This window comes from Miniopterus natalensis, chromosome 4, assembly GCF_054644295.1.
Source record: "Miniopterus natalensis isolate mMinNat1 chromosome 4, mMinNat1.hap1, whole genome shotgun sequence".
Lineage (NCBI taxonomy): Eukaryota > Metazoa > Chordata > Mammalia > Chiroptera > Miniopteridae > Miniopterus > Miniopterus natalensis.
In genome coordinates, this window is record NC_142084.1 from 69505557 (window position 1) to 69532480 (window position 26924).

The 26924-nt window shown below is 53.5% G+C and overlaps 2 protein-coding genes across 6 annotated transcripts; one reads left to right on the forward strand and one right to left on the reverse strand.

Moving 5' to 3' along the window:
- The first annotated feature begins 1164 nt into the window (after nt 1-1164).
- On the forward strand, nt 1165-5273 carry STX10 (syntaxin 10). Of its 2 annotated transcripts, XM_016217983.2 has the most exons (8): nt 1165-1472; nt 1712-1881; nt 2032-2126; nt 2202-2264; nt 3425-3532; nt 3626-3732; nt 3814-3908; nt 3995-4158. In XM_016217983.2, the coding sequence occupies exons 1-8, from the start codon at nt 1438-1440 to the stop codon at nt 4069-4071; spliced, it is 750 nt and encodes a 249-aa protein (XP_016073469.1). In that variant the 5' UTR covers nt 1165-1437; the 3' UTR covers nt 4072-4158. The 2 variants fall into 2 exon arrangements, with proteins under 2 accessions (XP_016073469.1, XP_087672889.1); XM_087816763.1 differs by having other exon boundaries at nt 3814-5273.
- Nucleotides 2005-26895, reverse strand: NACC1 (nucleus accumbens associated 1). 4 transcript variants are annotated; one of them, XM_087816762.1, is made up of 7 exons: nt 24169-24687; nt 22295-22302; nt 10949-11857; nt 10688-10861; nt 10048-10153; nt 9851-9948; nt 7716-9257 (listed from the first exon to the last, which is right to left on the reverse strand). In XM_087816762.1, the coding sequence occupies exons 1-7, from the start codon at nt 24228-24230 to the stop codon at nt 9004-9006; spliced, it is 1611 nt and encodes a 536-aa protein (XP_087672888.1). In that variant the 5' UTR covers nt 24231-24687; the 3' UTR covers nt 7716-9003. The 4 variants fall into 4 exon arrangements, with proteins under 4 accessions (XP_087672887.1, XP_087672888.1, XP_016074119.2 ...); XM_016218633.2 differs by lacking the exons at nt 22295-22302; nt 24169-24687 and adding an exon at nt 26856-26895; XM_016218632.2 differs by lacking the exons at nt 22295-22302; nt 24169-24687 and adding an exon at nt 25396-25453.
- Nucleotides 26896-26924: the final 29 nt, after the last annotated feature.

Genomic DNA, 26924 nt, shown 5'->3' on the forward strand with positions numbered 1-26924 from the left:
CGCGGGCGGGTAGGGGTGACCTCAGGACTCCCACTGATGCCAACACCCAGGGACCCTACACAAAGACCTTGCTAGCACTATGGGCGGCTCGGTGAAGCTCCTTCATCCCGGTCCCCCCCCCCCCGTTATTTCTGCCTACAAGGCCCCTTCCCAGGTATTACTGCTCCTCCTCTCAAAATTAATTCTCTCGTGCACCCTCGGAGGACGCTCAGGTCCCGCCCTCTGCGAATGGGAACTCCACAATTATGCTTCCTAAAAGACCCCATTCAACAACTCCCCCATTCAGCGATCTTTCCTGCCACACTCTGCGGTGACCAGCTGAGAATGTCCCCATTCCATCCCCCCACCCCCATACCCGGCACCAGAGAGACGCCACAATGACATCCCCAGCCCAGGTACTACCTCTAAGACCCTACACAGCGACTCTGACGCACACAGGAGCGACCCTTCGAGGACTTCTTCAGAGATCCCGCCCACCCTCCAGAGGGAGATCAAGACCTCACTCAGGCGATGGCTTCCCCCCCCCACCAAAAAAAGTGCTTTCCCTAGACCCCGCAAAGAACGGCGCTGTGTGACAGAGACTCTGAGTTCCTCTCCAAACATTCCTGGCCCCTCCCCAGGGGAAGACCCCACACGCAGAGGATTCCAGCTCTGGAGACAATCATCAGAGCCACCACCACACCCCTACCCGCGACTCCCAGGCTCGCACCCAGTAAGACCTCATCCCCCAGTGGGCGCATATCCGGGGCGCCCACTAACGGCCATTCCGCCCCAGGATGATCTCGATGTGCCCCTCCTCCGCAGTAAAAAAGAGGAGGGGAGTCCAGCAGAACTGCCCACAAACTGTCCGCGCCTCACTCCGCCCGCGGGAAGGTGGGGACGACCACCTTTTCCCCCAGCCCTTCCCAAACCTGCCACTCCCGGCCCTGGGCTGGGACAATCTCCCTGGACAGGATCCGGATGAAGCCTCAAGGAGTCCGTTGAGGATTTACGAATCGAACGAGCCCCTTCCCCAGCCATAATCTCGTCTGATTTCTGGGAGGCTATTATTATTTACATTGCCGAGAAGGGAAACAGGTTGCGTGGCAACAATTCGAGGGGCGGGGTCTCGGGCTTACAGAGTTCCCGAATTCCGTCTAGAGCCCAAGCAGAACTAGGGAAAGGCTGGGGGCAGCGGGGTACTCGGACGCCAAGGGCAGAGGCATGCGCGCAGAAAGCCGTCTCTGCCCACAACCAAGATGGCCGCGGAAGGGGCGGGAGTTCCTCACTTCCGGCTTCTGAGGCCTCTCTTTCTCTCCTCGTGGCCCCACTCTCGATGGTGATACGGCTCACGTGACGGGGGCGTGGGTGGTGGCGTGTTCTCCAACTCTGCAGGAAAACCAGCCTTCAAGGCCCGGAGGGGAGGGGGCTCGGCCTCCGACGGGGAGGGACGGTGACATGTCTCTCGAAGACCCGTTTTTTGTAGTTCGAGGGTGAGTAACAGTGATGGAGGAGGGCAGAGGTTTCTCGGACCCCTGCCACACAGTGCCCGGATGCAGGCCGCAGCATGCCAAGCGGTCTTGGGGTGTGCGGGTGGGGATCACCCGGTGGTCGTGGGCGAGGTACGCAGGGTGATGTGGGGGTCCTCTGAGCCCCCAGTCATTTGGGGGCGCAGCGGCGGGCTGGAGGCCCTCCTGCCCCACAGACGCGCCCGCTGTGCTCCTGCCTGCAGCGAGGTGCAGAAGGCAGTGAACACAGCCCGGGGGTTGTACCAGCGCTGGTGTGAGCTCCTGCAGGAGGGCGCCGCGGTCGGACGCGAGGAGCTGGACTGGACGACCAATGAGCTGCGAAATGGCCTGCGCAGCATCGAGTGGGACCTCGAAGACCTGGAGGAGACCATCGATATCCTGGGGGATTGGAGGGTGGCCTGGGAGAGCCCATTGCGGTGGCAGGGGGAGCTGGGAGTCTGGACACCAGGGAGGGGTTGAAGGCCTTGAGGTAGATGACGGGCTTGTGTGTGGCTGTGGCCTTGACTCTTGAATCGCGGCCTACGCATAGTGGAAGCCAACCCAGGCAAGTTCAGGCTCCCAGCTGGGGACCTGCAAGAGAGAAGGGTGTTCGTGGAGCGGATGCGGGAGGCGGTCCAGGTGAGATGAGGTTATGATGGGGTGAGGGTGGGGAGGTTGGGGTGTCTTTACTCTGTGTACTGTCCTCACCTCCAGGAAATGAAGGACCATATGGTCAGCCCAGCAGCCATAGCCTTCATGGAGAGAAATAATAGAGAGGTAAGGCATCCTGACCCAACATCCTTACCGAAAGATTTTTCGGGGCGACTGCCCTCCGTGCGTGTTCACTTGTTTCCCGGAAAGTGTATGTCTGTCCCGTATATGTCAGTGCCCACCCTTTATGTGTGTGTGTGTGTGTGTGTGTGTGTATGTATATATATCCAGAGAGAGGAAGGGAGAGGGAGATAGAAGCACCAATGATGAGTCGTCATTGATCAGCTGCCTCCTGCATCCCCCTGACTGCAACCGGGGCATGCTGCCTGACCAGGAATTGAACCACAATCTCCTGGATCCTAGGTCAATGCTCAACCGCTGAGCCACACGGGGCCAGGCAGTGCCCACCCTGTGTGCAGTTCTCTTCGATGTCTACCTACCTGCTTTCTGTGTGCGTATACCTGAGCCCTCAGACTGTATAGTCCTTTCTGCCTTTTCCTGGAGGTCTATACTGGTTTCCCAGAGTGGGTGGGTGGTGTCTGTATACCTATCCCCTTTTTCTGTGTTAACTGTTTCCAGCATATATGCCTATCTTTTTCCTCTGTGTATGCACTTGACCCATCTGAGTGTGTGAACTTAGATTCTGAGTATATCTTTTCTGCCCTGTGCATGCACACCCTTTTCTTCTGTGGGTGTGCTTGCTTTGTGTGCCTGCTCATATCTTTTGTGCAAATGCTCCCTGCTGCCTCTCTGTACACCCTTCCCTTCTGTGTTGTATGTCCATTGTTTGCATGTTGTGAAACCATCAGTCTCTCCTCATCCCATCATAAGTCCACATGGGATCTGGGAGGTTGGGGGAGCAGAGGCCCACACCAGCTTAGAGTCCTGAAGCAGTGCCCACATGTCTTGGGGATTAAAGTCCAAATTCTTACATACACCTATTTATATGATAATAAGTAATTCATTTTCTCATTCCAACCTGAGGAAACAGGGACTGTAGTTCTCCCCATTTTACAGATGAGGAAACTGATACACAGGGAGGTATGTAACTGATACAAGTGGTATGGCTTTGGGGTCAGTCACCTTGCTATTAAGTGGGTCTGGGGATCCCAGGCCATCCCACTTCAGAGACTGACTTACTGATTAACCACCATCTAGATTTGCCTTTGTCTGGCTCTGTGGTGAGTGGGTGTCCCTCCCTGAGCCTGTGGTCTGTGCCCCACCAGATGCTGACCTGCAAGCCAGCTGCCCAGAAGTCATCCAGTGACCTGCTGGATGCCAGCATGGTCTCGGCCACTTCTCGCTACATTGAGGAGCAGCAGGCTACGCAGCAGGTTTGTGTGGGTGGCCAGAATTGTGGGTTGGAGGAGCATGTGGACAGCTCAGGGCCTCCTGATGACAGCAGTTCCCACATCTCCAATCTGCAGCTGATCATGGACCAACAGGATGAACAGCTGGAAATGGTGTCTGGGAGCATCCGGGTTCTGAAACACATGTCTGGCCGCGTTGGGGAGGAGCTGGATGAGCAGGGCATGTGAGGCCAGGACCCTGAGGGTGGGCTGGGAGCTTGAGGCCAGCTGCCCTTTAAGGGCTGACACCATCTTGGTCTTGGCAGCATGCTGGATGCCTTTGCTCATGAGATGGACCACACCCAGTCCCGGATGGATGGGGTCCTCAGGAAGATGGCCAAAGTATCCCACATGACAAGTGGTGAGTCCTCTGGAGGAGGCAATTTGGGGCTGGGGGGGATGGGGTGGTGCCGCCTCCCCCATGACTTCTCACCCTCTCACCCCCAGACCGCCGACAGTGGTGTGCAATTGTGGTGCTGTTGGGGGTACTTCTCCTGGTTCTCATCCTGCTCTTCTCTCTCTGACCCTGGCCCTCCCAGGGGGCTGCTCCAAGCTGGGGGAGCTTGCAGGGCCCTGCCCCCTGGGAGGAGGGTGTCATGCCTGGGGAGCTGTCCCAAGACTCTCACCTAGAGCCAGTGGGACCCAAAGGACCCTGGGTCAGAGGCCCTGCCACTGGTCCTCTCTTAAGTGCACTTAGGGGATGGTGGAGGTAGGGGGACTTCAGACACACCCCACCCATTTCTATTTCTAGTGCCCCAAAGCCATTTATTCGCCCCTGTGCCTTCTACATGTGCCAACTTAGAAATAAAATCCCAGCCTTTTTTATACATATATCATATGGTATGTTGACTTGAAACGTGGCTGCCTCCTGAATGGGAACTCTAAGCCTTGTTTGCACACACTATGGCCCAGGTGTGTGTGTGTGTACACGTGTGCATGTTAGGGATTTCAATGACCAGTACTGGGTGCAGAAAATATCATTCTGTTAATTTCTTGGTTTTCATGATGGATAATTTTATTACCATTGGAATTTCAAACCATGAATGTGTCCTGAGCTTTTGAAGTTCAACCTAAATATCTTCTGCCTGTTCTGTGTCCCAGGTAGGTAAATGCTTCAGCCATGGAGCTGAGTGGTCACTTCTGAGGTGTAATGCTGGGCTGCACTGCACACCTGGTTTCTTGTTCCCTCTGTGATGCATCACTCTAACAAGGCATGTTAGTAAATTTTAAGGGCTTTGCCATAGAGCCTGAAATGATTCCCATAAGCTGGGTAAACTTGTGCCACAAACCTTAGATATCATTAGATGTTTCCATTCCCCACATTAATCAGGCATGGGAACCACGCATCTCACATACAGGTTGTAAAGTGCTGTATATTACAAGGATGTTATATCAGGCCAATTTGTCAAAAGAACCATATATGTAGATTCCTTTTTTATGCTATGGTTTGGGTTCTCTCGATCCATTCTACACTTAATTCTAAGTCTTTCTGGGGTTAAGAGATGTGCTTCTGGGAATCAGCATCCTCTGGATTTTTGTTGGCAATGCTGCTGGTCCTCAAAACCCCTTTCTGACAGCTGAAGCTAGACTTTAGGACTCCAAAAGGGCTGGTCTTACTGAAACATACCCGTCATCCTGTGAAATGTAGTATAGTTGACCTTTGAACAACATAGGTTTGAACTGTGCAGGTCCATTTATGACTTTAAAAATAAATACTGTAAATGTATACCCCTTGATTCTCTTCATAACCTTTTCCATAGCCTACTGTAAGGATACAGTATATGGTACATAAAATATGTTCATTGACTGTATTATCAATAAGGCTTCTGGTCAACAGTAGGCTATTAGTCAAGTTTTAGGGGAGTCAAAAGTTATACACAGGCCCGGCCGGGTGTGGCTCAGCAGTTGAGTGTCGACCTAGGATACAGGCAATCAAGGTTCGATTCCTGGTCAGGGCACATGCCCCGGTTGCGGGCTCGATCCCCAGTCAGGGCGTGCAGGAGGCAGCCGATGAATGACTCTCATCATTGATGTTTCTACCTCTCTCCCTCTTTCCTCTCCTCTCTCTGAAATCAATAAAGATATATTAAAAAAAAAAAAAAGTTATACACGATTCTCAACTGCACAGGTAACCCATGTTATCCAAGGGTCAACCTCAACCATGTTACTCAGTCATCATTCCCTTGGACATCTGGAGCTCCCCTTGTATCGTGGGGTCTAAGGACCTGGCCTGGGTGGAGATGTAGCCTCCTTGTCCACCCCCTAGCCAAGATTTTTTGTTTACTTGATGGGATCCCTCAGATAAGTAAATAACATTCCCAGACTGCTTGAAACAACTAAGAACAAATGGAACCCTAAGGCACTTCCATGTCTTTATTTGGTTCATCTTTTGTCATTTCATATCCTTAGGACCCTACAGCTAGATTTGACATCTTAACTTTTGTGTTGGCTCAGAAGAATGGAGTAAGGGGTGTGTTTGGGACTTGTCCCTGGGGTGGGGATGTCAGACCACAAGGCAGCTAGTGGGCCATGTAGCCCATACGATGGAGCTGTTACCCTTCTAGCTTTGGAGGGGCTCCCATGGGATGCCCATGCAGGATTTAGGGTCACATGTGCAGGAACAACCTTGGGGAAGTGTTGTGAGTCTACACATTGGGGTAGCCTGAAGGGTGTTACAAGTGGAAGTAGAACCCGTTGGTGGCCTGTGTCTATACCTCAGTGTTCCCATCTGAAAAGAACATGCTGTTCCTCCCCCTCACACAGATGGATATTCCAATGTGACATTCGGCATGGCCACTCCCAAGTGTACCCTGAGCATGACTCTGCTGCAACTTGTCAATGTGAAGTCCTGGGTAGTGGGGGTGTTGCTTTGCAGAAGAATGGGAGACCGTGTTTAGTAAGCATCCCTTCCCAGCCTTAACCCCCCTTAGAGAGAGCAGCATGCAGCAGGGCTGTTACAAAGGCGTTTAGTTTATTCTCATCAGTGTCACTGATGTTCTCATGTTCACATTTCCCAGTGCGCTCCTCTCCTTACAGTAGTTAATGTGCAATCTCACTTACAGGCCGGGGTGGGGGGGCTCGGCCCAGAGCAGGGCGGGTGTTGGCACTCCTCGTGGACACAGCAGGTGGCCTGTCCTACGGGAACAGGGGCGGCCAGGGGAGGTGGAGGGGGCCTCCAGTCTTTTTGCGTTGGTTGGTGATTCTCCGTTCGTGCTCTTTTCCTGGCTGCCCGGGGTGGGGGTGAACCATGCAGCTGAGAGCAGGGCGGGGGGGGGGAGGAAGGAAAAGCAGCAGGCCACCTGAAAGGGCAGGATGGATGGGCACAGGGGTGGCTCCTGGGGTAAGGCACGACCCTGTCTTTGGCTCTCCTGGTGAGGAATTTCCTCCCCTGTACCCCTGCCCTGCCCCTCACCACCCCCCACCCCCAGACCAACACAAAGTCCCTGGAGCCAGGGGCACCTCCTGGGGTCCCTGAAACAAGGGGGCTCTGCCACCCAACCCAGTGCTGCAGGGGTGTGGAAGGACAGGGGCAAGCCCTGCCTGAGGACAAGGCAGGGAGGGGGCTAGGCAGGTGTCTGCCCAGAGAAAAGGGTGGGGAGGGAGAGGACACAAGTCCCAGGAGCTGGCCCCTAGCTAAGGCCTGGAAGGGGGAATACCTGGGGACTCCTGCTTCCTTTTAGGGGTTGGCTGGAGCCCCAGCCCACCCCTCTGTGGCCCCAGAGGCCCACCAAGTGACCAGGATATTGTGCTTTGGGATGACGCTGGGGTAGGGTATCAAGGCCAAGATGAGGGGCAGGGGGCGGTGTGACTAAGGTGCTTGTGCTTTAGCTGGGGGTGTCAACTCCCCTCTCATACACGTGCCCCCACCCCCCCATACACACTCAGGCCTGAAAGAGGACTGCTAGAGTGAACACCTCCTTCACTCCCACAACAAGCAGATGCTGGAAGAACCCACTTCCCACAGGCTGGCGGGGGCTGCTGGGTGGGAGGCAGGCCTCCAAATCAGATTCCAAGGGTCCGCTGGGGTAGCCCCCATCAACCTCTGGCAACCCCCTGCCTCTGGAAGCAATGGGCTGTCAGACTTGCACCGTGAGGAAAAGGGCTAGACAAAAGATGTCAAATGACACCCAGCAGCATTGGGGGGGGCGGGGGGGGAGATTAAAAAAAAAAAAAAGAACCTTCTGGTTCACATGTAAAACTCAAAACCACTCACACTGGGTGAGGCTTGAAAGACAGGAATGGTTAGAGAGAAAATTCAGCTAACAATGGAGTGGGTCCTGCCCTGTCCCTAGGAGCTGGGCTCTGCTAACAGGCCAAACCCAGGGATAACCTTCAAATGTAGCCCTATGGGGGAACTGGCCAGACTCAAGGGAGTACAGGTGGTGGCTGGGCCTGGGGTCCCACCTTGAAACATACACCCAACTCCACACGCACACACACATTCAGCCTGCCCCTGCACACCCCCATCCTGCTTTCCGTGGCCCCCAGGGACCAAGGGGGACATAAGCCACAGTCCCATTGGTTTGAAAAATAAAAGGAATCTTATACTTCAATATTTCATTAGCTAAAAAAATGTTTTAAAAAGTATGTACAAGGGATGGGGGCTGGGAGCCCTGCCGTGGGATGGGGTGGAGGAAGGAGGGAAGGGTAGCAGCCCGCCAGCATGCTCCCCTGGTTCCACTGCCTCTCATATCTTCATTTGTTTTAAAAGCAAAACTTCTACACACTCACACACACGCACTGTTGAGCCTCAGAAACCTCTCGTCCTATCCTCAGAGACTATGGGTCTACATCCCTCACTCAGGACCTGCCCCAGGGAACTAATAGGGGCAAGAGAGGCTGAGCACAGGGTAGGGGAGAAAGAAGGGCGCTGGGTGCACCACCGCCTGCCACGTCAGGTCAGTCTAGGTCAGTCGTGGAATTTCTCTGAGCCTGTTTTCCTCAGCTGTCACAAGGGCAGTCCCCACAGACTCGCCTACCCCAGCCCCAGGTGCAGGGACAGACGAAGGAGACAGGAAGGCGCTTTTGGAAACGTGGAAGCACTGGGAGGTGGTGGCATGAGGGGTCCTGAGTACCCCTGGGCCCTTGCAAGTTCCATGGGGCTGCAGTGACGGGTGGAACAGAGGACTGCCCCTAGACTGCCCCTCCCCTGCCTGGCCTGGTTGAGTGGAATGAGAAAATTGCTAGGGGTTAGGAGAGGGGGAGGTGAGTGCTCCCCGACTGTGCACGAGTGTGTGCGAGAGACAGAGAAGGCCACGCAGAGCTCGCACCACTGCCATCCTCTCCCAGCCCACTCGGATTGGGGTCAGGGGTGGGATGGGAGGCCGAGGGGCTGGGAGCATGCAGCACACCCCACGGGTCCTGGGGAGGGACAGACAGTAGCTCGTGACCAAGATGGCAGGTGGGTGGGTGACAGGAGGGGGAGTGTGACAGCCTCATGGAGGACCTGGTGTGGGTTACTGGAGGGCCTCGGCTGAGGGGCCAGCCTCGCCATCATGGCTGGCCGTTTCAAAGCTGTGCTCCACACCCATCATGTCCGGCTCCAGCTTGCCCGTGTCACTGATGAAGGTGGTGTAGGTATCGCCCTCAGGTGGCTTCCCCTTGGGAATCCAGCTCTTCCGCACGACACGGCGGGCATTGGTGCACATGTCAGCTGCGATGGCATTCATTTCACTCTCCTTGAAGTTCGGGGCAAAGTTCTGGCAGTAGTCTATGTGGGGAGAGCGGACAGCTCAGGCCTAGCGAGGCCCTGCCTCCCAACCCAAAAGGCACTTGGCTATACCTTCCGTGGACCCCCACCCACAGGACACCCTGGAACCCCTTTTAAAGGAAAGAGAACAGAAGTCTCATAGACAGCATGCTAAACCACATTAGCTTGCCCCATGCCTGACTGAGCTCTGCCACATGTAGGAGATATGTGGGCTTCACAGGGTGGCCCAGTATTCTTGAAAAATGAGCATCATTTGCCAGAATTTAGGAATTAGGAGATTCCATATGCAAACTTAAGAATTTTGACAACTGGCTGGGGTCTTGCCACTTCATAACTTTAACGACGCCTTGAGTTTGAAGGTCCTCTCCACTCCCCCCATTGAGACACACCCTTTAGTGCCCAGCTCTACCTGCTGCCCACCCCCAAGAAATCTCTTAACCAATCATAGCCCTCTTCCCAACAAGCCTAGATTGAACCTCAGGATTCTTAACAACAAGCTCTACCCACCTATCGGGGCCAACACTAGAGAGAAGGACCATCTGCTCACCCCAGGCCCTACCCCAACCCGCCTCCAGAAAAAGCCAGACACTCACACTTGACAGCATGGAGGACGCGACTATCCAGCGGTTTGCGTCTGGGGTCATTGGTGGAAGATCGGATGCCAGTGCCACAGCTGTTGGCCAGTGTGTTCCTGTAGGGGGAGGTCATGGGGGAGGGGAGTCAGGTTCCCTGTGGTGGTGGGAGACATGGGGCAACTCCCCTGCTCACTGGGCTTTGGCAAGGGCCTTACCGGTCAAAGAAGGAGGCCAGGAGGCGCCGCAGCAGGACCTTGTGCCGTGTGCCCGCGCTGACGTGGCAGTTCATGAGCTGCGCCCTTGTGATGTACACATTGGTGCCTAAAGGGAAGAGATGGAGGGTGGTCAGGGCCCCAAACTGCCACATTCCCTATACGGCCAGGCCCACTTCTCAGAGTCCCTGAAACCCTCCCCAACAACTTGCCCGAGGGCAGCCTCATCAACGCTCTGAAAAGGAGATGGTGGTGCCATTGTCTATGGGGCACCTACAATGTGCAGGCCCACCTAGAACATGTGTAGCTTTTGACAGCACAACTAGCTAGGAATTAGAACAGGCAGCAGAGACTTACATCCAGGCACCCTGATTCTGAGGGCCAAGTCTTAACCATTCTGTAGTTAACCGTCACACCACCCCAAGAAGCCACTCATCCACTGCCTTGTGGCCATGGTATCTCCCAGTGCTTACACCTGCCTCCAGGGCAAAAACCTAGAGGCCAGTCTTTGATGTGTATCAACACAGGGGTGTCAGCTGCCCCATGACAAAGCCAGGGGCTGTGCCATAGGCCAGTAGCCCAAAGGGCAGAGGCCAAGGGTGGGGGAAGAGAGGGATTTGGGGAGAAAGTGAGACCAGCCTACCTGTCACCAGCTCTAGCTTCTCAGAGGGGTCACCCTCATCATAGAGCTTGGGGTGGCAGCGGTTACCAATCTGGTTGATGAGCTCAGCAGGGAGAGATGCCAAGTCTTGCCGCACCCGGATGCGATTCCGGGATTCAGGGGTCACCTGCTCAGGGAGGGCCTCCACCTTCTCGGCTGTGGGGGAGAGAGCGGTATATGCTGGGGATGGGGGTGGCATGAGTGGAGGTGGTGATAGGGTGGGGGGAGGAGTGGGCGCCTCACCACTCTGGCCGACATTCATCATGCTATACATGGTATACATGTTGCAGATCTGCCGGTACTGCTCGTCTGTGCCCTCCTCGCCCGCATCCTCCTCCTCGTCGTCCTCATTGTGGTAGGAGCCAGGGCTGTCGCTGGTATAGGCGCTCGAGGTGCCAGGGCTGGTCCGCTCAGACACGCTGGGCCCGCTCACCACGCCCCCCGCTGCTGCTGCTGCTGCCGCTGCCACCAGGGCCTGCTGGGGTGGCCGGTTGGCAGCCAGGTCCAATGTGGAGAACCTGGCCATCTTGCGGCTGCCATTGCCACCACTGCTGCCACCAACCCCGGCTTCCTTCTGGCTGCTGTCCCACAGCCGCTTGGCCACAGGTGTGCACTGCACGGAGTCCGACTCCTGTTGCTCTGTCTTGACGCGCGACACTAGGGGCAATGGGGTGCTGCAGGCCGTCCAGCTCGATGTCTGAGCCACAGGGCTCTGGGGCTCGGAAGATGGTGCCTCCTCAGCGTGTAGGCCCTGGGAGTCGCAGCTGGGAGAGCTCACCTTGAGGAAGAACTCAGTGCCCTTCTCCATGATCTCCTGGATCTGTAGGAAGCCAGCCGTGTACATGAGCAAGAACTGGTCCCCCATATTCATGCTCAGCCGGCCCGTGTAGCAGAAGCTGAGGATCTGCTGGAAGGACTGGGGCTGCACGGCTGCTGGCAGCTCTACCACGGCGCTCCGGCTGCTATTGAACAGATCCCGGAAGTAGGAACTGCTAGCAGCCAGTACAGCCCGGTGGGCTTTGAAGGCATGGCCTTTGACCACCACTGACACATCACAGTAAAGGCCCTGAAGCCGCTGTTCATTCAGGCACTCCAGAATGCTGTTGCCGAAGTTTGGGATCTCCATCTGCAGGGTCTGAGCCATGGCGGCAACTGTGCAGGGGACAGAGGAAGACAAAAAGAGGGACGGGGTCAGGTGGCATGATCAGCTCTACTCTCAGGGACATCGATGGTGGCTTTGCTGGGGCATTAAGAACTGCAGGAGCCACCCACTCCTTCCATTCCTTTAGGATAGACTGCCAAACCAGCCACAACAGCTGCAGGCCAGAATGGCCGAATGCTGTCCCTTGAAGACAAGGGGGAGCACTCTATGCAGAGGGTAGGGTCACCCCATTTTCCCCAGAACATTCACATGACCCTCAACCAGTATTTGTTGAATGACTAAATGACCACTCAAGAAACCCTGAAATGCCACGAGTCACCAGGGAAATGCAAATCCAAACCACGAGACACTGTTTCATACCCACTAGGTCAGGTAGAAGAAGAAAAAAGTGCTGGCAAGGATGAGAAATTGGAACCCTCTTATACTGCTGGTGGGGATGCAGAAACATGCAGCTGCTGTAGAAAACCACCTGGAAGGCCCTCAAATGGGTTAAGCATGCAGTTGCCATATGGCCCAGCAATTCCACTCCTTACAATTATACCCAAGAGAAATGAAAACACATACCCACAGAAAAACCTGTATGTGAATATTCACAGCAGCACAATCCTTATTGCCCAAAGGTGGAAACAACCCAAATGATGAATGGATAAACAAAATGTGGTCCATCCATACAGTGGAATACTATTCAGCCATAAAAAAGATGAACCAGTACATGCCATAACTGAGATGAACCTGAAATTATACTAAATACAAGCCAGACAAAAGGACCACATATTATATGATCCCATTTATATGAAATGTCTACAAAGGGCAAATCCATAAAGACAAAAAGCAGATTAGTGATTTCCAGGGACTATGGGGATGGGAGGTTTTGGGAAGGTGTGAGCAAAGGGATTCAGGGTGCCATATTGTGATGTATAAGAAATATATATTTGGCCATTCCATTGGCCAAAATATTTATCTCATATATTTGGTCTTCCTCTGTAATTCCTGACTCACAGCTCTAGGAACCCTAGGAATTTCCTAAGGGTTCAGTGAAGTCTTTTGTTATGTTAAGGAGGTAACTTTCCGAAGCACCTAAGAATGGAAGCTGGTGGCTGAAGGACACAACCATGTGATTAGAGGGGTTGGAACTTTTAGTTCCCCACCTCTGGGGAGGGGAGAGGGGCTGGAGATGGAACCTATCACCATCGGCCAGTGATTTAATCAACGAGTCTATTTCAGGAAGCCTCCATAACAACCCAAGAAGGAGAGCTTCCAGGATAAACATATGGAGATCTGGAGCAAGTGGTTTGCCAGAAGAGGGCATGGAAGCTTGGGGCCCCTTCACACTTACCTGGCCCTATGCAGCTCTTCCACGTGGCTGTTCCTGAGTTATATCCTCTTACAGTAAACCAGTGATCTAGTTAAATGACATGTTTCTCTGAGTTCTGTGAGCAGCTCTTGCAAAATAATTGAGCCAAAAGAGAAGTCTGTGGGAACTTCTGACTTAGAGCCAGTCAGAAGCACAGGTGACCACCTGAACCTGAGATTGGCATTCTGAGTTAGAGGGGGTCACTGGAACCTCCAATCTATGGCCAGTCAGCAAAAACAGAGGCCTGTGACTGGTGTTGGAAGTGTTGACGGGGCAGTCTTGTAGAACTGAGCCCTTAACCTGTGGGCTCCAAAGCAATCTCCAGGTAATGTCAGAACTGAGTTGAATTCTCGAACACTTTTTCGGTGTCTGAAAATTGTTGGTGTGGGGGAGCCCAACCCCTACTCTCCAAGTAGAATTGAGTCCAAGAACCCAATTTACAGGGTTTCTCCTTGACGGAATGAAAAAATGTTCTAAAGTGATGGATGCATAACTCTGACTATACTAAAAATCACTAAATTATACACTAAATGGGTAAACTACATGGTATGTGCGCCTCTATAAAACTGAAAACATATTCTTCTGGGCAGAACTGGGGATGAGACTTGCCAGTTATATTCTAGGGTCTTTTGAATTTTTAGCCTGGTGAATGGTATTGTCTATTTGCTAAAACAAAGAATATCTTAAAATAAAATGTGTAAAATCATACCACACATTTAATTTATGCAAATTAACCCCAAAGTGTTCGTGGGTGGGAAAGAAATGCAAATTTAAGGAACTGCCTGTGATACTGCTCACTGAGGCCAATCCCTATCCTGACCTGTGGGAAGACCTCTATGGTAGGGAACCAGGGACCTCTAAAGAGTGTGTACTTCTGAGTGAGAGCCTATTTCGTCAGTGCATATTCCAATCCAGGAGAACTGGTTGCATGGGAAGGGTATGTCCCATATCTAGGGATAATCATAAAAGGCCCCTGCAAGAGGGCCCTGAAATTCATCAAGAAAAGGGTGGGGACACACATCCATGCCAAGAGGAAAAGAGAGGAGCTGAGCAATGTCCTTGCAGCCATGAGGAAGGCAGCAGCCAAGAAGGACTAAGCCCCCATCCCATGTCTAATAAAACCTGTTTCAGAAAAAAATAAATAAATAAAAGGCCCCTGAAGGATGATGTGGCTTTACAAGTGCCCCCAGGGGTAAAAGAGTATCATCCTCTACAATTCTGTAGGGTGGAAAAGGTAGTGGTCCTGAATAAGCAGGGTAGGGGTAAGAAGAGGCCTGAGCAGAGAGGCTAGTGAGAAGGATGAGAAATGATGGGAAAAGAGTGCATACAAAGGCCCTGCAGCAGGAACTAACTAGAGCCCCCAGCTAGTGTTCCCTCACTCCCCAGTTTGCTTTCACAGTTATCATATATTACCAAGTCTGAGCGCTGGGACACTGAGACTGAGTTCATTCTGAAAGGGCTGCCCAGAGGAACAGAAACAGCCAGGGGCCTATGGAATCAGAGGTGCACTTTGGGGCCAGGGTGAGTACTGGCTCCAAAACTGACTAGCTCCTGGGGTTAGGAGCTCCAAACCTCTACTTCTCTATTTGTAACCAGACACTGATAAGGCCAACCTGATTCTATAAACTCAATTTGGACTCACTGAGCTGCTCCATCTGGCAGAGCCAGAGGGAGATGCAGGTCCTGCCCTTCCCAGCACATAGGCTGCCAGAGGAGACAACAGGTGAACTGCATGAGCTCCCTGAATCCTCTTAGTAAATTTCTGGGGAGGATTTCATACTCCCATACTCAGCTTGGAAAACTGAAGCCATGTGGAAGTTAAGGACTGTCCTGAAGTCATTGGTAAGTGGTAGGGACAAGATTCAAACTGGGGTATGCCTGGGTACTGAAACCTGTGATTTTCCTCAGCTGTGCCCTCCTCCTCCTCCTTGTCACAACAAAATCACTTAGGGCAATTAGAGGAGGGAGGCCTCGGAGACAGGAAATCCCATTAGATGGAAACATACTACCTTTCAGGAGCTCAAACTCAGTGCTGGATGGTGCAGTAGTTGGCCCACTGTAGGGAAAACTGAGGCACCAAGTGGAGGCAAAGGAGAGCCCAGAGAGCCCCCTCCAGATGAGCCCTGACCCACCTCCTCAGGCTGTCAAACAGAAACCATTCTGAGTAGTGGGGCCCAAGTAACCAGAGCCAAGGTGTCCAAGGGAGAGGGTGGCCCCTAGCCTCTGGCAGGGTGCTTCAGCACCCCTCCCCGCCAGAAGGGTCACACCCCAAGAGGGAGGATCAAGGCAGGACAGGCATGCCACAGAGCCAGAGGCCCCAGACCTGGGTTCTGATGCCACCAACCATGCTACTCTCTGTGTGGCCTCAGGCCAGCTCCTCACCTCTCTGTGACTCAGTTTGTTCACTTGTAAAATGGGAATGCAGGCATCTAACCCACCCTAGTGGACTGCAAGGAGAGCTCTCACAGAGCTCACTGTCTAGTGGGGATACACAGGGAGATTTAATTACAGTTGTAGTGAATACCACCTAGTAGCCAACCTTGAGGGTAAGGCAAAGGGGCGGGGGGGGGGGGGGGGGGAGGATGACACATAAAGAGCAACAACAGTCTTGGGGAGGAGGGAGGACAGTGTGGCTGGAGGGCAGCAAAGCGGGACAGGGCCGCTGGGAAGGGTGTGGGACAGGTGGGGGCCTTGGCCTTGTGAGGATGAATGTCTTTGAGAGTGAGTAGTGGGAAGCTTGGAGCAAGGGAGAATCAAGCCCAGACCAACTCTAGAGAATTTCCAGCAGCAGTATGGAGACCAGAACACAGGTTAAATACGGAGGTGGTGGCAGCAGGAAAGGAGAGAGGATGGTCAGACCTCAGGAGTGAACAGCTGTGGGGAGGGAAAGAAGAAGGAAGAGAGGTCAAGATGGGGCCTGCCTTCTGTTTGTTAGCCCCTAGCCCCCACACCAACCCTGCTGTGAAGGGGGGTGAGCAGTCCCTGGTACAGAGAGATGCTAGAAGAAAAGCAGTTTCTTTGTGGGGTGGGGGACCCAGGGATCCTCTCATTCCACACTGCAGCGGTCGTTGACTCTGGACAGGGTCACCCACACTGTCACCCAATGCCCTGGAATCAGGGGACAGTGTTTTAAGAGCTGTATGTTCAGTTTCTCCTCCAAGGAGACTGTCCATCCATGAGGGCAGACATTATGACGAAATTAGTGCATGATCAGCAACTCAGAACAGAGGCAGAGGCTCAATAAATATTTGTAAATGTGTTAAATAGTGGACAGGAAGGTAGACACACAGCACCAAGGCAGGAATAGATGAGTCCAGTTTAGGACAGGGCAGCTGGTGGGGATTACAGGCAGGGGGAGAGAGGGCCGAGGGGCTGTGGCTGTGGATGCTTCCGAGGCAGTGCGGGGTATTCCGAAGGATCCCCCTAACTGAACTCAGTGGGCCAGGCACCACTGCAAGCAGTCCCTGAAGGCTACCCTCTGAGGTGAGTGCTAGGACTGTCCCCTTTAAGAGTGGGACATATCTCAGCCTGGCACCAGGCCCAAGCAGCCAGACTTTAGGCCTGGACCCCTCCCTGAGAACTGGTGCAGCTCAGCAACAGGAGTGCAGACAGAACAGAGATGCAGGGAGGGAGCTCCCAACATTCTGGCTGACCCTGACCCTCAACCTTAGAGTCAAGCACCCAGGGCTTTGAAGCTTCAGATTAGCAATTGGGGGAGGGGCGCAAGATAACAATTCGTGCAAATGGCTCAACCAATCAGTGCACAGCACTTGGCAGGTCTGTGAGCTGCAAAGACCCGGTGTGGCCTTGCTGTCCCTGAAGGCAACAGGTTGGTGGGGGGAAGGCCTTAAAGGGCTTTGAGATTACAGTGAGGGGCCACAGGGGACTCCAGACACCTACCCGGGGGCTCCCTTCCCAATCCAGTCTGCTGGGCTCAAAAGGAACCATCATGTGTGTGTGTGTCCCTGCACAAAGTCCCTCACGGCCATGATGGGCTCCCAGAAGAAACAGGTCTAAAGCAGCTGATGCCTGGCCCAGGTCACCTCCTGGCTGGAAAGTGGTAGGATAGAGCCAGGGGTCCCATGACCCCAAACGACCCAACAATTTTGTCCCCACCAAGCTGAGCCTCTTACCCCCATCTATCTCAGGCCCCAAGTACCCTGCATGGTTCCCTCCACTGGCCAGGCCTTTGGCCAAGCTGTGCACTCTGCCTATAGTACCCTTCTCCTCCCACTGCCCACATCTTCCTCTTCCACCTCATCTATACCCCCTGCTCTAAGTAGTCCTGGAGAGGACAACCCTCTTCTCAGTGCTTCCCACCCCCAAGCTCCTATGCTCACCTCTGAGGACATGAAATCCCACTTGACTATAAACCCCCCAAGGGCAGAAAACTATATTTGAATCCTTTCTCCTCACAACTTGGCATGTGTTAAATAGCAGAGAGGGAGGTGGAGACACAGCACCAAGGATATTTCTTTCCCCAAGAGCACACCAGAACCCAACCAGAACCTGACCGTGTGCCATTTTGGACTTTCCAGGCCCAAAACTGTGAGAAAATCAGTGCCTGTTAAGCCTTCCCGTCTATGATATTTTGTTATGGCTGCCTGAGCTGACTGATCATCTACTCACAACTCGGCTATGGAGCCCCTGGCCTGGAACTCTGAACGGGTGCCAGATTTACACATGGCTTAGATGCCAATTCAATGTGCCTACAACTGAGCTCCTGTCCCCCACAAGCCTGCTCTGGCCATAGCGCTCCCCAGAAAGTTTCCCACTCAGATCACAACCCTAGGCACCCTCCTGAAAGAGAGGGGCAGCCCCCAACCCCATACACAGAGCCTAGAGATCCTTCCCAGCATTGCAAGTCCTGGTCCCATCTGAGCATGTCTTCCAGTGAGACGTGAGGCCATAACACGTGGTTTCCATGACCTTCCAAGAGTCACTCAACAAATATTTGCCTAGCACCTGCCAGGGCCAGGAAGTGTCCAGGAGCCCGGGGTGGTGGGGGACATGGTCATCCATCCAGAATCACACAATGTGTTGCATGCAGGGGACTCTTATTTTGCCCAGAAGAGCTGTGATCTGGGGACGGGGAGTGGCAATCTAATGATGTAATGGTGGGCTGGGGTCTTATCCTCAAGGCACAGGGAAGGCATGCAGAACCTTGAGGGAGAATCAGGTGTGGTCCTTCCAGAAAGTGAAGGAAGGTGAAGGTTGGCACTGGGCTGAGTCCTCTGCTATGGGCAGAACTGGTGTTCCCCTACCCTAACCCCCAATGTGCCTACACTTGGAGACAGGATCAGTAAAAGAAAATTAAAGTTAAATGAGGTCACGGAAGTGGGGCCCTAATCCAATAGGACTGGTGTCTGTTATTTTTCTCTCTAGACACACATGCAGAGGAAAGGCCATGTGAGCACACCAGAACCCAACTAGAACCTGACCGTGCAGTCATCTCGGACTTCCAGCCCCAGAACTGTGAGAAAATAAGCGTCTGTTGTGTAAGCCTCCCTGTCTATGGTATTTTGTTATGGTTGCCTGAGACAGGCTTGAAACACCATCTACTAACCAACAACTCTGACATAGAGCCCTTGGCCTGGACCTCCCGTGGGTGCCAGGTTTGCACATACCTCAGACGCCAACCCAATGTGCCTACAACTGAGCTCCCATTCTCCAACAAACCTGCTCTGACCATCTCTCACCAGAAAGATCCCCACTCAGGCCAAGACCCTTAGATTCACCTCAGACTCCTGAAAAACCAGTTTTTATCAGCTGGGTCCAAAGTAACACCACTAGGACCCCTACAATGCATACTGGGGCCCCCCTGCTCTTGAGTCTTCTAGAAGACTGTCCACAAATGGCCACAGCTCTTCATATCCTCCCATTCACCAACCTCAAATTTCCAAAGACAGAGCCTGTCCCAACCCCGATTCCTTCTGTTACTTTTCCCGCTTGGTTTTTCTACCTTGACACTTCCCCACCATCTAGCAGACGTGTCTCCTTGGCTTTGTGTCAGCTCCACTGGGGCAGGGCATTGGCCTGTTTCTGGCTGCTGTGTCCCCTGCCCCTAGGACCAGCTGGGCACACAGTGAGTGCTCAATAGTTGTTTGCGAAACAAATGGAATAGAGAATTATTTCCATTACTTCCAACCTAACTCCCTTTCTTGTTCCACAATAATGAGACTAAAACAGCAGTGGGACTTGAAAGGGGTCTCTGAGGCTGGGCAGGGGTGCTGGTGCACCTCAGTGGGAGCTGCTGGGGCCAGTGTGGAGGGTGCTATACAGACATGCGCCCTCCTCTGAGGGCTGCAACAGGTGGGTGGCCAGCAATCAGAGTCCCACACGGGGCTCAATGTAACTGAATGTGAACTGCTCACACTGCTGACAGATAAAGCTGCGGTGCGGGTCAGGTTGGGGTACAGCAGGCTTGAAATGGAACCACTCCTTGGATTAGCAACTGCCAGCTCTTTGGGAAGGAAGCTCCGAATTCTCAGGCCAGCAGAGGCTGGGAGGACTGGTCTGTGCTTTATCAGGGACTGTTGACGGCCCAGATATTCTGGCTGACTTTCCAGGGAACCTTTGAGATGCTCACTGACATATGAACCAATTAAGGGAAACCAACTCCAAGTGTAAGAAGGACCTAAAGCTCCTGGAAAGCCCCACAATCCTTTACCCAGCTCAGCAGGAGGTGGCCAGATCCTGCCATAGCCAAGGGTGAACCCAGAACCATTGGGACTCTCTGTAGGGGCTAAATTAGACAGCTCTGGCAAAAGTCTGTTAGTGAAGCACAAAGTGCTATCTGATTATACAGATCCTACTGTTGGCATCTGTATTGCACATTTAACTCACTTCTTTTCTCCTGAAAAGCAGCCATTAAATCCGTGGTAGGGGGTAGGATTTGCAACAGTAGCTGGCATTCACATTGTCCCTACTGTGTGTGCACCAGTACCCAGCAAGGGCTCAGAGGTGTGCTTCAATTATTCCTCTCACCAGTTCTGGGAGAGGAAACAAATCTTTCCATCATTTAAAGATAGGAGATCAAGGGCCAGAATCACACCTAGGCTGTCTGACTCCTGTCTGGGAATTAGGAGCTTCCTGACTACAGCTGGCCAGGCTTACCTTCTGCATGGTCCTGTTGTTCCCCACAGCAGGCAGCTGCTATGACTAGACCAATTTCAGGGATGAGAAAACGGGGGCTCAAAGAAGCCAGAGTGGGGGAAGGGGAGCCAGGACAAGACAAGGCCAGAGCCGGGGCTCTTTATCCTTGCTGGGCATGTCCTCTGCAGAAATGGGATATGCTGCTCACCTGGGGACATCCATCCAGGGCCTCAGGTGCCCTCTGAAGGTCAGGCAGGGTGCTGTTCTTTCTGCTCCCCAGAGGGAATCCACCTTCCTTCCTCCAGCCTCACTCAGCTGTTTACCACTCTTACTTCATTGCCACCTCCAGGATGAGCAGTCTAGCCTGCATCTTTCCAACTTCCCACTCTCTCCTGACAGCCCAGGGCAATCTAGCCTTGCCTGCAGCAGCCCAGCCCCTCTTCTACTCTGACCACAAGCCCTCCTTTCTGAGTTACAGCCCACTCCCTGTGTGTAGTCACACCCAAAGAACAAATGAGCAGCAACTGAGCAAAAGCCCTGAGGTGTCAATGCTCCAAGCAACACAAAGGAGGCTGGTAGGGCCGAGGTGCGGGTTGTTGCTGCAATGGGGCTTGTTGAAATGCCCTTGGACACCACACAGGGCTTGGCAGGGCCTAAGAATCTGCAAGAATTGGAGTCTTATTATTTTACTAGGTTCAAATATCCCTTACAAAGCTTCCTGCTTAGAATTACACTTCCCTTTCTCTTCACTCCCAGGAACATTTATCTTGCCCCAACATCAGTCTTCCCCAACTATAAAAGGGGCCAATAGCGGCAGCAACTTCACAAGGCTGTTTTAAGGATTAAACCACCAAATAACCTACCATGCAGTCAGTGCCCAATAATGTCAGCTGTTATTATTAGCTGTGTCCCCTTCTGTCCACCCACCTAGCCCTTGCCAGACTGTAAACTTCCTGACAGCAATGGAGACATATGCTCCTCACCATTTTCCAAACCTTATGAGACTTTATGATACCAGGCAGTACTTCCAGGGGGCTCCTCTGGTGCCGTCACAGCATCACCTGATCACACACCCAGACACTAACTTCTCATATAACCCAGGTGGCTACAGCACTGCTGCTCTCGGGGAGAATCGTTCTGTGGAAGGGGCTGCCCTGTACATTATATGATGTTGAAAAGCACCCTCTGCACCCACTAGAGGCTAGTACTGCCAGAACAGCTGTGACAACCAAAAATGTTGCCAGACATTTCCCAACATCCCGAGGGGGCAGAATTGCTCCTGGTGGAGAACCATGGAGGTATAGGTATGCCTTCTTATCCCCACTTATCAGATGAGGAAACAGAGGGCTCTGAGCTAAAGACTTTTGCCCAAGGGTCTCAAGGCCAAGAAAGGTGGTGCTAACTGGGGAATTTGACTCTCTCCACTAGTGTGTTAACCCATCCTAAATCCACCCTGCAGTTAAATCACGACACAGAACCATGGTCCTCACAACTGCCTGCAGGTCTCTAAGAATGCTGAGACCTTCACCTAGGAGGCAGCAGGGGAGAAATGGGACAATAACCACAACTGGACACAAGACAGCCACCTGCCCAGTCCCATCTCATGGCCTCTGTGGTTCAAAGGGCTCTCCAGGGGGACATGGGGGATGACATTCTCAGTCAAGGAGACCCAGGATCAGAGGCAGGAAGGTGGGCATGCTTGCTCATGGTTAGGCATGGGCTTAAATGAGTTCGAAATGTGCAAAAGTGCTCAGAGCGGCTGGGCACCCAGGAAAGTTATCAGAGGTAATGAGGGTGAGGGAGGACGCAAAAGAGGGAGCAGTGGTAACTGTGAATACCACCTCCTTGTCTTCAAGCCTAGGTGGCTCACCATTGCCTCAAATGCAGCAATCCCCACTTGAGCTGGCAGGCCACGTTCTCCATCATGAGCTTTGGCAATGACACTGATGAATTCCCAGTCAGACCTCACCAGACCAACCCCCAATCCTCCACACTGACCCCAACAATGGGTCCAGCAAGGCCAACCAAAGCTCTCATATCCTCACAGCCCTGCTCAAGAACCCACTGGGGCTCCCCAATGCCTGGCCAAGGCACCAGATTGTAAAAGGCCCTAAATGCAGGCAAGGGGTCTGGACTTGCATCTGGCATGACGTGAAGACTTAGACCCTGAGGCTGGGTGTTTTCTTTCTGTGAATGGCACTAAGGGTCTGTCTGCACATTAAGGTCACCCCTTACTCTTTCCCTCATGAAGACAAGAGATTTAGAGCACTTAATGGAGCTGGTGCTCAGGAGCCTGGCGCATGCTCAAGAAAGGCTCCCAGTGGGCTGCCTGTCTGCCTAGAACATCTGTCCCTCCTTGCCCCAGCCCGCCCCCCACAGGCTGATGAGTTCTTATCCAAGGCCGATCTCCCAAAAGTCTTCCCTGATCATTTCATCTAAAGCTCTTCACCGCCCCTGCCCCACCCCCAGCACACACTATCATTTCCCCTTGTCTCACAAAATTCATGAATGTAGGAATAGCAGAAATGTTCTTGATCATTTGTTTGTTAGGTCACCTTCACTAGAATAAAAGTTGCTCAGAGCGGCTCCTAGCAGGGGGTTGGCATTCTAGTGAAATAAACTGCCCTGAGGGTCCCTTTACTTGTTGCATTCCACCCCCACCACCCAATTATGGCCTCCTCTGGCATCCTAGGTCTCTGCACCCTAAATCTCACAGAAAAGCAGTTATTAAATGTGCCTTCTACAGCCAGGTGCAGGCTCAAGCCCACCACCCTCTACTCTGCCATCTACCACCACTGCCAACTGAGACCAGTCTCTGCCCCTATTCCAGCTGTCTGAATAGAGGCAGCCACCCGTCCTCAGTACCCAGCCCAGAGCCCTGCCAAGGCCCAGGAGGCCCCAGCCTCAGTCCAACCAGGCAGGGGAAAGGCTTTTTTAAGTGGGGCTGCTGGCCCAGTTCCCACCCTTCCCAGAACCAGGCCAGCCACAGTGGGGAGGCGGCCAGGGCCCAAGTAGAAGGCAGTTCTAAGAATTATGGGGAGATTGGGGGAAGGGAGGGAACGAGGGTGACAACCCATCATTAAACCCAGATTTGGCTGATACCACCGGACCCAGCAGTCTGCGGCTCCTGCCTCAGGTGCTAGGCTCCCAAGTCAACGTTCCCAGAACACATTGCAGTTAACACAGAGAAAAGGAACAAAAAAGCTGGGGTGGTCTGACCCGGGACCAAAGTGGGAAAAAGACAAACCAGGCAAGCAAAGCAAAATTCAGCTTTAGCCCAGCCCCATCCTCATCACCCTCTCCCCCTGCCAGTGCACAGCTCCGTCACCTCTGACCTCTTGGCTCCCAGATGGGGAACGGGGGATGAGGTATAACCTGGTGTCTAAGAAACAAGCTTCACTTTCCTAACCCCCAGGACACCATGAAAACTGTCCGTCTGAAAGCGTACTGACCCATCCCTTGGGATGGCAAGAGGAAAGAGAATTCCTGCCAAGGAACCTAGAAGATTGGGGAGCTCCTCCAGTCATGACTCTCAAAGGCCAGCTCAGGGAACTGCGGGTTTGGGCTGAGGGTCAATCCCAATCTGCCAGTGTTTAGTCATGTGACCTGGGATGAGCCACCCCAAGCCTCAACTTCTGTTCCACGGAGAGGGCCTAAGCTGACCTGGTGGTGGTGAACAATCAATGAGCTCATTCAACCAGCAAACTCAGCATGGGCCTGACCAGGACATCACCCTAGAAGCAGAGCCCTGGGGCAAGTGGGGTGTAGGTGCCTGATTTGATTCCCTTCTTGGTGATCCACCCATTACCCCATCATAAGCCTCCAAGACACAATGAACAAAACTTTATATACTCACCTCTGGGGAGCTGGTGCCTGGGAAGCCACGGTATAAGATGGTGGTTGTGAGGGCCCATTCTCTGGGTTTGAGCCTCAAGGCTCTGGTAATAATAAGTGGGGAAAGATTCTAGGACCCTTAGATACTAAGGTAAGGGCAGTTAGGCTGCTTCTCTGAAGATATATGGGGTGGGGGTGTGCAGGGGCCACCCCCATGGTAAACAAGATGCCCGAGCTAGGTGTTCCCAAGCTGCCCACACAAACACCCACCTGGCAGGCCGGCGCCTTGAAACAGCCGGCAGAGGCTTGCCCAAAGGGTAGGTTGGGACCCAGAGCCTGATGGGAATGAGGTGTGGGAAAGAAGAAACTCCCCAGATTTGGCCCATAACTAACATCTTGCCGGGAAAGGGGGTTACATCTTGGCACGTGCCTTTCGATCAACACTTGTTTCTCGGGACCTGCTTCCACATCCCCACTAGACTAGCCCAAAAGCTCCGCCTACCCCCACTCCCAAAGCTCCTACAGTAGTTCCACAACTCACCTGATCTCCCCCGTATCTGGCCTTTCCCCCTCAACAGCTTTCCAACTCTAACCTCAGGTGACCCCTGCAAACATCTCTGGGATCTCCTAGCCTTCCGCCCGCCCCCCCCACCCCCCATTCCGAACTAACTCCGCCCACGCCCACCCTGCCCGACTTCCTGGGCTTCTCCTCAGCCGCCCCCAAGCCTGTAACCTGACCCACCAATCTCCTCCAGCAACAGTACCTGTAAGCCCGGCCCCACTCCGACCCCCTCCAGGCCATTTCCCTCAGGCTGCACCGCCCTCCCCTCCTCCCCGCACTACGAGGGCCCAAAGCCCGACTCCTTCCCCTCCCCCTCCAGGCGCTCGGGGAGCCTCCTCACTTTGTCCCTCGGGCCCTCCAACTTCCCTGGCCCCCTAGCACCTGCCCCGGCCCGGCTTTACCCCCAACCCCACGCCGGTAATGAAGAGAGAAGGCCTGGGCCTAATCCCGCTGTCCCGCAAGCCCCGTGGCCCGGCCCGGGGCTGAACACTCATGGCCGCTGGCGGGGGCCAGGCCTCCCCGCACTCACCGGCCCAGCCACAGGCAGGCTGCGGGCCTGGTTCCTCCTCCCTCGGAGGAGGCCCTCCAAGCCCTCCCCCTTCAGCCCTTAACCGGACCTCAGATGCTCTCGGGCCGCCCCAGCGAGAGGAGGCCGGAACCGGGCCTGGGGCTAGTTGCCTCACCTGAGCCGTGGCCACGCTCCGGGGGGCTCCTGGCGGGCTCCTGGCGGCGGCTGGGGCCGGGCCTGGGCCCGGGGCGCGCCCCCCTGCGCCGGGGCCTCGGCCTCCGCCTCCGCGGCCTCCGCGGCCTCCGCCTCAGCAGCAGCGGCAGCCGCGGCGGCCATTCATTGTGGGCCAGGCCGCCCCAGCCGAGCGCCGAGCCAGTACAAGCCGCTGTGCGGTCGCAGCCGGGCTGGGGAGGCAAGGCTGCGGCCCCGCCCCCGCCCCGCCCCGCCCCCTAGGCGAGGCCAGCCGAGCACCGAACGCGCCCCTTCGCGTCTCCGCCTCCCTCCTCAGCCCCTCGGAGTCTCCTTCAGTACCTCGGCTGTGCTTGAGAATTCGAATCCCACCCTGCTACTTTCTAGTCCCTCCACCTGAGGCAAGTCGCTCTGCCTTTTGGAACTTTAGTTCCCTGTAAAACAGAAACAATAATGTCTGCTGTTTATTTGCCAGGCACTGTTCTAGGCTCTTTATGTAAATGATCTCATTCCAATTTTAGTGTATGTGCTAAGAGAGCACAAGTGAATGATCTTGTTTAAACGTCACAGTAACATTTTTACGTAGGAATTATTTTACACACACACACACACACACACACACACACACACACACACACACAGAGTTTATAGGAAACAAGGGAGGCACAGAGCTATAAAGAAACCTGCTGAAGATTACACAACAAGGAAATGGTGTCAGGTGTCAGGATTCAAACCTAGGGTCAAGCAGCCACAATAAAAGTTAACACGCTATGCCAGATTCCGTTATAAGCATTTTACCTGCACTAACTCGTTTAATTCTCATCACATCCCAATAATGAATCTTTAAAAAGTTCTGCGCATTTTGCAAATGGGGAAACTTAAGCAGAGAGAGAGGGTCAAGAACAAGTAGCAAGGAGAGTTGGGACTGGGAACCCAGACAGTCCAGACCACTACCCTGTCCCCCTTTCCTACACGGGTTAGAACCTACTGAGGGTTTTGTGAAAAAGGCTGCTTTGAACACTTTCTGGGTATTGTCTTTTAATCTTTGTTTTATCTTGGAAGCTAGGATTCTTATTTTAAGAAAATCTTTAAGTCCACCATTTTCTTTTTTAAAAAAATATATCTTTATTGATTTCAGAGAGAGGAAAGGAGGGGGGAGGGAGATAGAAACGCCAGTGATGAGAGAGTCACTGGAGATGGAGCCCTCAACCCAGGCATGTGCCCTGGTCGGGATTGAGCCTCCATCTCCTGGATCCTAGGTCGACGCTCAGCCGCTGAGCCACGCCCGGCCGGGCTAGGATTCTTATTTAACAGGTAAGGAAAGTGAGGTCCAGAGAGTTTAAGTAACTTGCCAAGAGCATGTGATAGGACTGGGATTCAGGATGCCCTGAAATAAAGTATTTATGGCACCCAGACGATCAATAGATGTTGGATTTTTTCGCTTACCGCCCCTTTTCTGAGCCTCAACTTCCTCATCTGTGAAGTGGGCTGGTAACGTGTGGCCTTAATTACAGG